At 37.1% G+C, this 13,887-nt stretch overlaps 1 protein-coding gene across 1 annotated transcript in view; it reads left to right on the top strand.

The window, feature by feature from the left end:
• Positions 1-7,573, top strand: part of slc30a9 (solute carrier family 30 member 9) — a 45,468-nt gene extending 37,895 nt beyond the window's left edge. The window contains exons 17-19 of the mRNA XM_042341624.1: positions 1,431-1,560; positions 2,456-2,569; positions 6,904-7,573. Of these exons, the coding sequence (XP_042197558.1) occupies positions 1,431-1,560; positions 2,456-2,569; positions 6,904-6,948 (289 nt within the window). The 3' untranslated portion in view covers positions 6,949-7,573. The remainder of the gene's footprint in view (positions 1-1,430; positions 1,561-2,455; positions 2,570-6,903) is intronic.
• Positions 7,574-13,887: the final 6,314 nt, after the last annotated feature.

Below are 13,887 nucleotides of genomic sequence, written 5' to 3' on the forward strand. Positions count from 1 at the left end.
TCTCCCAACGTGAAAGGAGCTATATACATGCAATTTGTTGGAAGCTAAATACAATGGTCAATTCAAAATGATGAATCAACAAAGCATTATATGGATTCAATGTTTTGCATTGATTACTGCCTGTGAAGTAAAGGTAGTAACAACGTAATATACATAAGAATGTCAAAATATCCATTCTTTCATAACAAATAATTAATGCTACATTTTTGATAGCGATCTAGAATAATTTGATACAAGTTCATTAATTTGTGTGAATCTATCAAAAATCACCAACAGCTCCTTAAGAGTTGTCCAGTCAATTAAACTGAGGATTGAAGGGTAATGCAGAATGCAATAGCACATAAAACTGGTAGTAATTAGAATAATGAACCTTCAGAAGATCTGGTGTGACTAAGGTAGCAGTTCTTTTCTGGTCATTGTGAAATGTATAGCGAAGAGGGTGGGGGATGAATCTTTGTCTTGGTTATAATAGGTATAGCATTAGACAAAATACAGCACCAATCCTACAAGTTAAGATGAGCTAGTGGAACAATATATTGCATTTTATCATGTGCGAGAGTGGGTTTCCTACTCTGATTCCCCATACAACTGTAAACTTTAGCTGGTTGCAAATATGGACGGCCAAGAGGATACTGTAGGATGGTTTTGGGTACGTAATGGCAGATTATAATAACATCATTACCTGTATTACCTGTGTACAATCTAGATGTCTAGTTCAATTGTCTTTCGTACACCACATCTGGTACCTGATCAGGAATTTCTCCAATGCACCCCTCACCAGTCTCCCCAGCTCTACCATTCACAAAGTCCAGTTGACTCTACTGCCTGTATTCTCACCCGTAGCAAACTCCACATCACAATCTATCCAGACTTTGATAGGATCCGTTGGCTGCCTGAAGCAGAATGGATCGATTTAAAGATCCTCATGCTTCCCTACAAATCGCTTCATGCCCACCTCCCTATCTCCGCAACCTGCTCATACCCCACTCATCTACACTCCAGCCCTTTTTGCTTGGAGGCTTGGGCCTTCTGCATGTCACTTGAATTCTCTGCTCCACCATTGGCGGCTGTGCCTTCAGCCGCCACACCCCGAATCTCTGGAACTTCCTGCCTCAATTCCTACACTTTGCCCTCTCTTTATCCATCTTCAGAACCCACCTGAAAACTTTCCTCTTCAACTGTGCCTGCGCTCACCTTCCTTTTCTCCCGTCTCAGTGTCAAACTCATTGCCATTGTTCAGCGCTCTAAGATGCTATCCTGTGTGAAGGGCACTGTATAAATGCAAGTTGTTTTTGTGAGTGGTTACCTTAATTGAATGCAATATAAAGTGATGTTTACTGTATTTGTTCAGTTTACTTTTTCCATCAATATATTTCTGGATGCTAGAGGATATCTACTTTAAATTTCAATTCTATATTAAATCTCTCCAGGGCTTTACATGATGTGAAGGCCACTGATTTGGGTATGAATACAGTGCGATTTAAGGCAGAAGTCGATTTTGATGGAAGGATAGTGACGAGGTCTTATCTGGAGAAGCAAGACATTGACCTGATTTTAAATGTAGGTAAAACAATCTATGAAATACTAACTATGTAATCTTTTGCCATTCTTCTGCAATGATTAAAATTATTGTATCTGCTAGAGTTCAAATGTATTGCATGGGGAGATGGTGAGATGAGACATTATTCTCACTATTAACACTACTATAGCAGGGAAAATTGCAAATGGGGCTATCTCAAAAAGCTATTGCTCTTCCACATGATTTTTGTCTCTACCCCTCTCCATCCTCTCCAATCCCGACCCACAGCTCGGGTCCAAAACTCTTGACTGTCCAGCGCCTTGGGACATCCTCCCGACGTGAAAGGCGCTATACAAATGTAATTTTGTTGTTGTTGTCTTTTGTAAGAGAAGTTGGAAATGCACTAAAACGTATTACTAAATTCTAATGTAACTGTTCTCCATGGTTGCAAATATTCCTGAGCATGTTTCAAACTGGCACCTTTGAGCTGAGGTTGGTGTATCAGTTCTACTAAATGTTAGTTTAGATTTTGCTTCAACAAAAACTGACCATTGTTGGGCTCTGCTTCGTGTCATAGAAGTACTGCAATGGACAGATTGAAATCTGTTTTTTTTATGTTGCATAAATATTATGCAATAACAACAGCAAACATTGCTCCTGATGAGGGAGGTAGTTTTGGGATAATACAGTATAAAGGTGTAACGTGTACACCAGATTATATAAAGTGTTGTATCTACTCATTTTAGAAAATCAAATGTTAACAATAAAATTGAAGAGGATGGTCATATTTTTACTTTTCAAAATATTGATTTTGTTAATAATTTTCTATTCCTGTCTTCTTATTTCTTGTGCGAATTATCAGAAACATCCATTGTTGCTGTGACTGTTTTGATAAACTTGTGATTTATTGTAAACCCATTTTCATTTATTTTACAGGAAATTCAGCAGGTAAAGACTCCTGAAGATTTAGAAATATTTATGCTGAAACATGGAGAGAACATTATTGACACCCTGGGAGTTGAAGTTGACAGACTGGAGAAGATGCTGAAGGTGTTTTTATTTACTTTTTTATTTTTTTGCACTGACATAGACACATGCTGAAACCCATCACTATGCTTAGGAGTTTGAAAACAGATTGAGAGATCCACAAAGGTTTGCCACCACACATGGAAATTTCCCTTTATGTGGAATAGAGTGTGCATTCTCTCCCTGGAGGGATGCAACCTGCTTATCTAGTTTGAAAGAGCCAAGACATGGAGGTGCATTGGGAGTACTGTTGGAGTTTAACCAGCTAAAACCACATAGCTTGCCATTGAGAGAACTATCTGGCAAGCGTCCACTGACGATGGAGTCCTGTAGCTCAGAGGTCAGTGGTGTGGAGTCCTGTAGCTCAGTGGTTAGAGCACTTGCTTTGCAAGCGAGAGACCTGGGTTCGATTCCCAGTAGGGTGAAACCTTGGGTAAGTTTCCTTACTCCACACTCCTGATAATAATCCCTCAAGAAAAAAATAACAATAATAAATTGGTAATTTCAATCCACGACTGTTTGTGGGACACTGCTGTGCGCAATTGGCTGCCACATTTCACCCACAAATATACAGTCAATTCACTTTACAGTCTATTCTGTGAAGCGCTTTGAGATGTCTAGAAGACGTGAAAAGCGCTACATCAAAATGCAAGGATTATTATTATTATCCAGTTGAGACCTCCCTTACCTGTTAAGTCTGACTTGCAAGGTTATTAGGAACCAAATGGGAAGAATCCCTTCTCCCAACAACTGGTCTGCCTCTTCAAATCCTGCAAATGAGCCAGGCAGACTGGTCTGTCATCATCAGAGCCCTGGGTACTGCGGACCTGCCTCGCTCAGAAATCAATCCTACCACAAACTCAAACTCAACTCTGACAATCCATTGACAAACATGTCACCTTGGAGCCAGCTCAGCTTTGAAGAGACCCTACTTAACTCCTTTTCTAGGAGAACAGTCAATTGACCAACTAGTGATCAATTCTTATTTAAATGGGCTAAATATGATTCATTCCATGAAGTTTGTAACTATTTAAGATACAAAGAGGATATATAATCGAAAAACTAACAAAACTCAGAGAGGATAAAACCCCTGGTCCAGATGGATTGCATCTGCTTATCTTAAAAGATTCGAGGGAAGAGATAGCAGAGGCACTATTACATATACATAATAACTCATTAGAAAAGAAAGTAGTGCCAGAGGACTGGAGGATAGCTAATGTTAAACCTATATTTAAAAAGGGACATAGAACAAGCCCAGGGAACTATAGACCTGTCAGCTTAACATCGGTGGTAGGAAAGATAATGGAATCCTTACTGAAGGAGGTAATAGAAAAAACATCTAGAAACGGAAAACATGATAAAGAGTAGTCAGCACAGATTTCAAAAAGGAACCTCATGCTTGACCAACCTCATTGAATTCTTTGAAGGGATAACAGAAAGAGTAGACAAGAGTAATGCGGAAGATGTAATATATTTAGATTTCCAAAAGGCGTTCGATAAGGTACCACATAATAGACCAATGAATAAGGTCAGAGCATGTGGAGTCAGAGGGAAAATAGCAGAATGGATAGCAAAACATCCATTCAAGCTGGCTGCAAAAAAAAACAGAGTAGGGGTAAAGGGTAGCTTCTCAGACTGGCAAGGGGTGGGCAGTGGTATTCCACAAGGATCGGTATTGGGACCACTGTTGTTCACAATATACATTAATGATTTGGACTCGGGAATCAGCAGTACAATTTCAAAATTTGCAGGTGACACCAAATTGGGGGGGTAGTTAATACAAAAGAGGACTGCCAACAAATTACGGCAAGACATTAATAAACTTGCTGAGTGGGCCTTTAAATGGCAAATGCATTTCAATGTAAAAATGTGTGAGGTGGGACATTTTGGTAGAAGGAATAAGGAAGTCACAAACATCCAGGAAAATAAAAACCTAAATAGCGTAGAGGAGAAAAGGGAACTAGGGGTACACAAAGACAATTCACTAAAAGTAGCAATGCAGGCTAATTAGGCCATAAAAAAGGAAAACCAGGCATTGGGGTTAATTTCTAGAGGGATAGAAATGAAAAGCAGGAAAACTTGTATAGAACCATTGGTAGACCACCCTTAGAATACTGTGTACACACTTAGAATACTTATAGAAGGGATGTAGAGGCACTGGAGAGGGCGCAAAGGAGATTCACAAGGATGATCCCAGACCTGAGAGGTTATACCTATCAGGAAAGGCTGAACATGCTTGGACTCTTCTCTGGAAAAGAGGAGGGTAAGGGGTGACCTGATAGAGGTTTTTAAAATTATGAAAGGTTTTGATAGGGTAGACATAGGGAAGATGTTTCCACTTGTGGGGGAGACCAAAACCAGGGGCCATCAATATAAAATAGTCTCAAATAGATCAAATAGGGAAGTTAGAAGAAATGTTTTCACATAGAGAGTAGTGAGAATGTGGAACGTGCTACCACAAGGAGTTGTTGAGGCAAATAGCATAGATGTATTTAAGGGGAAGCTCGATAAGTACATGAGGGAGAAAGGAATAGAAGGTTATGCTTGAAGGCTTAGTTGAGGAAGGGCAGGAGGAGGTTCATGTGGTACATAAACACCGGCATAGACCATTTAGGCTGAATGGCCTGTTTCTGTGCTCTATATTCTACTGTATTCTAATATTATGTATTTTTGGCAATGTAAGGAAATATGCAAAGCAGTAAGTATTAGGCTAATGCAGTAATCCATCCGTTAATGCAAGCATCTAACAACATGACTTGAATATCAAAATATTTTAGTTTATTTATGCTGTTTCAGAGTTTGTTCTTGAGAGTAATTGGATTCACCCTTTCAAAAATATCTAATTATATGGAAGAAAAAGCTCAAGATTCTATAAATCTAGGTTTTGTATGTATTAAAGATAAAATGGGTTTGCTAGTAAGTTGCAATTATGGCATCCTTGCACTACAATTATTTAATAAGATTTGGGGATTTCGTTCTGCTGGTTATATAAATTATGGAAATTGTGTGCAAAATAGCTGCTGTTTACCCACAAAAAGTAAAACCTTGGTTAGACCACACTTAAGAGTAATGTGTACAGTGCTGGGCCCCACATTCTACAAAAGATATAGAGGGACTGGAGATGGTGCAAAGGAGATTTAGAAGGATGATACCGGGACTGCGAGGTTATACCTATCAGGAAAGGCTGAACAAGTTTGGACTCTTCTTTTGAAAAGAGAAGGGTGAAGGGTGACCTAATAGAGGTCTTTAAAATTAAGAAAAGTTTTGACAGGGTAGACATAGAGAAGATGTTTCCACTTGTGGGGGAGACCAAAACTAGGGGCCATAAATATAAAATAGTCACGAATAAATCAAATAGAGAAGTTCGAAGAAACTTCTTTACCCAGAGAGTGGTGGGAATGTGGAACTTGCTACCACAAGGAGTAGTTGAGGTGAATAGCATAGATGCATTTAAGGGGAAGCTATATGATGGAGAGAGGAACAGAAGGTTATGCTGATAGACTTAGTTGAGGAAGGGCAGGAGGAGGCTCATGTGGAGCATAAACAACGGCTTAGACCATTTGGGCCAAATGGCCTGTTTCTGTGCTGTATATTCTATGTAATTCTATGTAAAAACAATCCTTGCAAAGGACAGTAATTACTGGTGCAGCATTTTGACATTAAAGATAGCAAAAATATATTTAGAACATAAGAAAAAAGACCATCTAGTTTGTCTTCCACCTTCCTGGCGGTCTCATGCACATATGTCCTGAACTACCTATGTACTGTATCCCATAATGTTATTTCCTAAAAGAAAACTATCTAATCTGTGTTTGAAAGAATCAACACTTCCTGCTTCAACCGTCTCCCTAGGAAGCCTGTTCCACAGGTTCACTAGTTGCTCACTATTATTTCATCTTTATGTAACTAATACTTGTGGTGCAGTGGATCAGTAACAAGTTATTTAACGTCTTGGAACTAGATTCAAATTCAATCAACTGATGCAATGGAAGTTCTTGTCTAGCTTGTCTCTTAAGGATCTTTCATAAAATGAAACTTTAGTTCTGAAAGGTTGGATTATACTCAAATTCTAAGGTTTATCATTTGAAATATAATCTTTCTAAAGGGATACTTTCATTAAAACCTGGATATTGCATTAAATAATGCATTTACATTATTTAAGCATGATAGTGAAATTCCAATACATATTTTAGTTGTGCAACATCATAGAATTTTTTGTTACCAGACTATAAATGAAGCTTTGATCTCTAAAATATGTTGGTAAGTATAATTCTTAAAATGCTCCTTTTGTGTGAATTAAGTTATTAAAATGATAAAAGTAGAATAAAAAATTCATAATATTATGTTTTTATTTTCAGCAAAAGTATCCCGAAGTTCGCCACGTTGATTTAGAAATCTTATGATTTACTGTGGAAGTGAAGAAACCATTGATGTCTACTGAAGAACACCACAAAATAGATACACAACGTATAGCTATTATAATACCTAGCACAGTCTTTTCAAAGCTGTTATCAGTTTTTTTCTCTAAATATTGTATTTAAAGACATTGAACAATGTGATATATGACAATGACGGCTTAGTGGATTGTTGTGCTATCAAGTAATCTCTTGTGGTGTAACTACCATATTACCTGGATGAAGAGCTACTCCTTTTGTAGGATATTGGCACTGGACCAATTTGGATTTGTGATGGTGGTGGGTTGTAAGGGAGGTGGAAAGATAGTAGTTATCTGCTTACAAATGGGGTTGATTGTATCACCTACTCAAGAGATGCAATCCTTATTGGTCTGCATGAGCTGTACTAGATAGAGCTGTCAAGATTCAAACCCTACACCATACGGATTCATTCTGTTCAGTCTTGCATATTGTGAGGTTAGAGTGTGATATCTGCACTGTGCAAAACAAATCTTTTATTTATGGGGCCATTTAAACTAATGGTATAGTAATCTGCAATGTTCTGACCAAACTTTTACAGAAGCTTTTGGGAGTGACAATAAAACATTATTTAATAAAATGTCATTTTAATATATTTATTTAGAAAAAAAACTGAAATATCTTGAATAGAGTGAGGAAAAGAATACAAGAATACTTGTTTTAAAACTTGGCCAATAGTTATAATGCTAGTAAAGCTTCCATGGGCATGAGTAATTATTTTATAGCTGCTTAAATAGTAAGATTTAGTCAGAAGAATTTGATGAGTGAAAAATGAAAAAAAATCACTTTGAGTGACTCTTTTTCTTTGGTTCATTCCTTATTTTACAAAGAATAATTTGTATATAATGATTATTATATATAAATTGTTTAGGTGGGAAATTTAACAGCAGTGCTTCATGAAAAGAACTGCAGTTTTCCTCTTTGTCTTTGCACTTTTTTGGGGTGGTTGATATCCACAGAAACACCAAAATCAGTGTTTTTTTTAGGAATAATAGGTATTAGATTAAAAAGCAACAAGCCTGGTGTTAGGATGTGGGAGTACACTGTTTACATGCAAAACAAGAAACGCGTTATTTCATTGGTCCATTGACCTTACAAAGTTAAATACCATGTCATTTTGAATTTCAATGTGGTATTGCTCTAGAAATGTATATAATAGTTTGATTCATAAATACAAAATGACTATTACATTACAAGCTGCACTAGAATCGTTACATTCCCCCACATAACATGCATGTTACAACTGACAGCCCAAAAACTGTTGTGAAGTGGTGAACATCTGGGATATTGTTTTTTTCACTGAATGCTGTTTTTTGGGGGTTTCCTAATCTCCATGAGTAAGAAACTAATCTAAGAGGCGGTGGCTCTGTGAGAAACCAACTGTCTGTTTAGACCTAGGACTTGAGTGCCAGAATAATAGTCTCCTTTCTGCAAGCTGAAGCGGGATCTACATAAAATGAATTGAGTTGTCTTATTCCAGGTCGTAATGGCTATTGACCATTGGTAATAAAAACAGATAATATTTTGGCCAATAGGATGTCTAGTGAGAATTGGTTAAAACACTCACTCGCCTTGCAAGCGAGAGGACCAGGGTTCAATTCCTTGACAATGCAAAACCCTAAGCAATCCTAACTGCACAGCTCTGTTTACCCAGCAGTAAGTAGGAACCCGGTTCTTAGTCGATAAGCGGATTGCTTTCTGGGGGTAAAAAAATCAAAAAATAATTATTATTATTTGGTCATTCTATCCACATCTGCTCTTTGAGATGTCTCAACAACTTGATAAGGCATATATGAAATGCAATGATTATTATTATGTTCTGTGCAGACTTCATTTTTTTTATCAACCTGATAAAGATGTTCTCACAGTATCATTAGCTTCATATGCAAGTAGTGCGAGAAGACTGGAATGTAAAGAATAGTGTCTTTAACTCAAGCTGTGCAGACTGATGGAAGGTTAGTCTTCTGTTTAGTTGTAAATATTTGTGATATATGATGCAAATACTGTAGCTGTTGCAGAATCATCCCATCCTAAACTTGCTGTAGTTAAATAGGATAGAAAATAAAACTATTAATTAACTGAAAGTGTAGTCGACTTCATAGTGTAATAAATTAACTGATCTACCAAACCCTCAACAGTTGGGTAGATGTGTTACTAATAGTTGAAGAAGGAACCTGTGAAATGCTCAAGTCTTACAAAAAGATAATGGTGCTATCTAGTTTACATTTACTGCTTCATGTGAAGTTTTTAATGATCCATTATACAGGAGTACATGATTATGAAATTATTTTAGGCTATTGATTGCAAACATTTTTACAGTGCTTTCTCATCATTTGGCTAGTTAGCTGGAACAAAAAAAACACTCCAGTATAGTCAGGTTCCACCTTTGATTTTCCCAAAGAATCTTTTCGATACATATTTGATTCGATTTTATTTTTTTGTATTCAAAGGTTTCTTTAGAATTAGATAAGCATTCTCTTTTCAACTTAATATAGGCAAAATAGACTGGAATGAGGTTCACAGGAATATGCTTTTAAGGCAATAGTATAGTTGTGTAGCTTTTCATAGCTTAAAAAAATACATTTGTATAGCTGCTGTTACGTCAGGAGGATGTCCCAAGGCTTTGGAGAGTCAGTGTTTTGGATAAAAAAGTGGCGTTTGGCAAACCTTCTTGTGTTTTGATGCTTCAATTAGTGCCGTGCCAAGCCATGGATCATTTCCAATGATACTATTGGGCACTGTTCTCTCTTTTTCTCCACTGTATCTAGAGAAAGGAAATAAATCCATTTAGAACCACAGAAATTCACAGCAAATCCTGTTAAGAGGCAGTCTTACTGCACTATCCATAGAAAAAGTTAAATGGCAATAGAACTATTGGACATGTAGGGGTTTTATTCTCCCTTTCTGCAGGAAAGTATCTGCACGTGGCAACAAATGGTCGATAAATTTACTGGCTTAAATTCTAGGTGTAGATCCACACTTTTAACTAAAGAATATTGAAACATTTATAGATCTAAAGCAAGACACTGGAATTGTATTTTTTTTAAAAAAACAAAGCTTGAGTAATACTGGTAAAGGAGTGAAAAAAAACTTTTTTTTTCTGTTTTTCATCCCACACTATCTACCAGGATAACAACTCAGATTGAGATCTTCGGTTATTTGGTTTACTTTTCAGGTAATTTGATGTAACCGAAGATCTCAATTTGAGTTGTTATCCTGGTAGATAGTGGACAACGTGGAAAGTTAAAGAGATTCTGTTTTAGGTTAAGCAATGTTGGGAGAGGTCAGAATGGTTCCTCAGTTCTTAATGCACCACCACTTAATTTCAGTGGATACAAACTGGATTCCCCAGAAATCATTCCTCCTTAATAATCACAGAATAACTCACATCAACAATTTCCTCAGATTTCAAAACTGGTAATATTTCTGCAATTATTTAAGGTGTGAGGAATAATTTCAGATTTAATTTCCTGCAAATGATGGAATTATTCATCAAACCACTGTTATCCTAGGTATTTGCATACTGTATATTATGTTTTATATTGATATTTGTTTCTATTGGCAGTTTTGTCTCAGTTTGACATAACATTCTGTGGGTCTGTTGCACTCTTATTTAATGTAGATGTAATGTACTAGGCCTGTCTTTACACCTAAACTGAAAAATTAATTGCTCTGATGGGAATATCAGTGTTATTTTTCAAGGTGTGCAGTGAAATTGAATTTATAAAATTGATTCTTTAAAAATTGGATTTAGTAAAGTTTAAATAAATAGTGATGTATTTAATCAACATTGTATATGCAATTAAAGACAGTGATTAAAATCTAGATAATTGTGAACCTAATGATTCTCAAAATGTTTTCCAAAGTCATTTAAATGTTGGATTAATTAGGCAACATTTCTTTGTTTTATTTCATCAAACCGTATTTGTTTTATCTAACAGTATTTTGTTGCCCTCTGCCGAATCTTCTTGTTCCCCAAACACTTGCACAGTTATATAATTGAAAGCTCTCCTACCTAGGTTTGCCTGGAATTTTCACTTCTCCTCAGTACCATACCCTGTGCTGCAACCACACTATATTCTGCAAGTATAACATTTTTAAAGTATTTCTACATTTTCCTTTGGTCTGACTTATACATGGAAATTTCCCTGTGTCTGGAATGGAATTCACACTGTCTCCCTGAAGGGACGCACCCTGCAAAATCCAAGCCATGGAGATATTGAGTTTTGCTGGAGTTTAACCAGCTAAAACCGGACAGCTTGCCATTGAGTACACAGTGGCAAGTTGCATTTGTTCAGCCTAGCAAGGTCCATGCTACCTGTTAGGTCTTAGCTTGGAGGGTTAACAGAAGCTGAGTGGGAAGAATCCCTACCCTCCAATCCTGCCGTTGAACCAGGCTGGCTAGTCTGCCTCAGCAAGTACAGTGATGGTTCCTGGAGTACTGCGGCCTGGCTCAAGAATCGGACTACCAAGTCCGCCATAGGCAGTTGACTTAATTCCAACATTACATTGACAAGCACATCACCTTGGAGTTCGCTTTGTTTCAAGGAGAGCCTGCTTACCTCCCTGCAAAGAAGAGTCTGCATCTACAACTGATGATGACATGCATGTCCATGATTTTTATTTAGACGTTGATGCTTTTCCAATGCTTAAAATGGTTAAATATTTCAATCAAGTATCCATTTGTCTGATTTTCTTACTTGCCCCAAAACCTTCTTTTGGACACTTGGTGACATACTTTTAAAGAGACATCGAATTCATCGAGTACGATGAGTTGCCTGCTTGTAAGTGATTGATTTTGTGCCTTTTTGTTGCAAATTTCTCGAATGAATTTCCTTCCCATTCGGAGTCCTGTAGCTCAGTGGTTAGAGCACTCACTTTGCAAGTGAGATACCTGAGTTCAATTCCAGGCAGGGCGAAACCTTGGGGGAGTTTCCTTACTCCACACGCCTAATAATAATCCCTCCAAAACCAAAAACAATAATAAATTGGTCATTTTCAATCTACGACTGTTTGTGGGACATTGCTGTGCGCAATTGGTTGCTGCGTTCGCCCACAAATATACAGTCAGTTCACTTTACATCGTGTTCTGTGAAGCGCTTTGGGACGTCCTCCCGACGTGAAAAGCGCTATATCAAATCCAAGAATTATTATTATTAGAGTGAAAATTATGCACAACAAATCTAAATTTGTCAAATTGTGCTGCTGGGTTTGCCAACAAATACATAGTAACTCCATTTACAGTAATTCCTGTGAAGCGCTTTGGGACAACCCTTCTTGTGTTGTAAGGCGCTGTATCAAATGCAAGTTTATTATATTTTTGGAATCACTACAGTCGCTTCCCACCTCGTTCCATCTAATGCTTATTTTCTTATGACATGCATTTCAAATGTTAGCCATCTTCATTACTGGAATTTTTTTTCTTCAAAGTTGATAAGCTTGGGATGGCAATGCAGTCTTGGTACCTTAGAAACTATTTTTTTAATCTCCGACCAGGCCTTTGGTCAACATCTTTAAAGCTCTCTGTTTACAAGAACTTTTTACATGAATGATAGCACACGCTCAATAAACTAAAAGTATTACTGTAGAAGACCAGTAACTTGTATCCTGTTGCATTTATAATAAAAAATGTTCAAATTAGCTTTGCTTTTTACTGACAGTGAACGTTATTCTGAGCCTATTTTATATTTCAGTTGAGCAATTAGTTTAAAGAAAGATATAAAGACATATAAATATGTCAATCTGAATCATGAATAATAGAGAATAGTTTTGAAAACAATCCAGAACGCTCATAATATTCATACCTTGTCTCATTGTAGCACATGTATAAATCGGGAATAAATTCACAAAGGCCTGCATGGATATTGCCTAATGACTTTTCACATATGCAATTCAACTGTTTTTCTTGGTTATTTCAGAAACTATATGAAATTGTGATTTTGAGTCCGTACTTGATCATCACATTTGTAAATGATGCATTTTGTATAATGCTGAAATCTGCTTGCCACAAATATCAGTTTGCCATGCTGGGATGAGGATACATAGAAGGATATAATTAACATTTTGCTAAATAAGGCTCTTTTTCAAGCCAAAATATAAAAGCCTATTGCCGTTTGTATAATAATAATAATCCTTGCATTTGATATCCCACTATATTACACATCTCAAAGTGATTCATAGAATTTCAGTAAAGCAGTGACTGAGTATTTGAAGGTGAGCACAGTAATTTCCCACAAATAGCCATGAAATGAATAATCATTTTTTTCATGTGGTGGATTGTTAGCTATGACTTGGGAGGAATTATTTTCTCTTTTCAAATTGTGTATTGGGATCTTTAGCATCTCAACAGACAGACAGACCTTATCTTGTGGAGTCCTGTAGGTCAGTGGTAGAGCACTCGCTTTGCAAGTGAGAGACCTGAGTTCAATTCCAGGCAGAGGGCGAAACCTTTGGCAAGTTTCCTTACTCCACACAGAGCCTAATAATAATCCCTCCAAAACCAAAAACAATAATAAATTGGTCATTTTCAATCTACGACTGTTTGTGGGACATTGCTGTGCGCAATTGGCTGCCGTGTTCGCCCACAAATATACAGTCAATTCACTTTACAGTGTGTTCTGTGAAGCGCTTTGGGACGTCCTCCTGACGTGAAAAGCGCTATATCAAATGCAAGGATTAATATTATTATCTCAGTTTAACAACTCATCTGAAAGACAGCACCTCTGATGATTTTGAATTCCCTTAGCACTGCATTAAAGTGTCAACCTCGGCTATGAGTTCAAAGTGCTGATATATAGCTTGTACTCACAAACTTCTAACTCAGAGGCAAGGATGCTACCAACGAGCCAGGCTGACGCCTTTTAAAGTCTAAATGTGATAATTTCAGTAAAAATAGCATTTTGGCATGGT

Source organism: Callorhinchus milii, unplaced genomic scaffold, assembly GCF_018977255.1.
Source record: "Callorhinchus milii isolate IMCB2004 unplaced genomic scaffold, IMCB_Cmil_1.0 Scaffold1, whole genome shotgun sequence".
Classification (NCBI taxonomy): Eukaryota; Metazoa; Chordata; class Chondrichthyes; order Chimaeriformes; family Callorhinchidae; genus Callorhinchus; species Callorhinchus milii.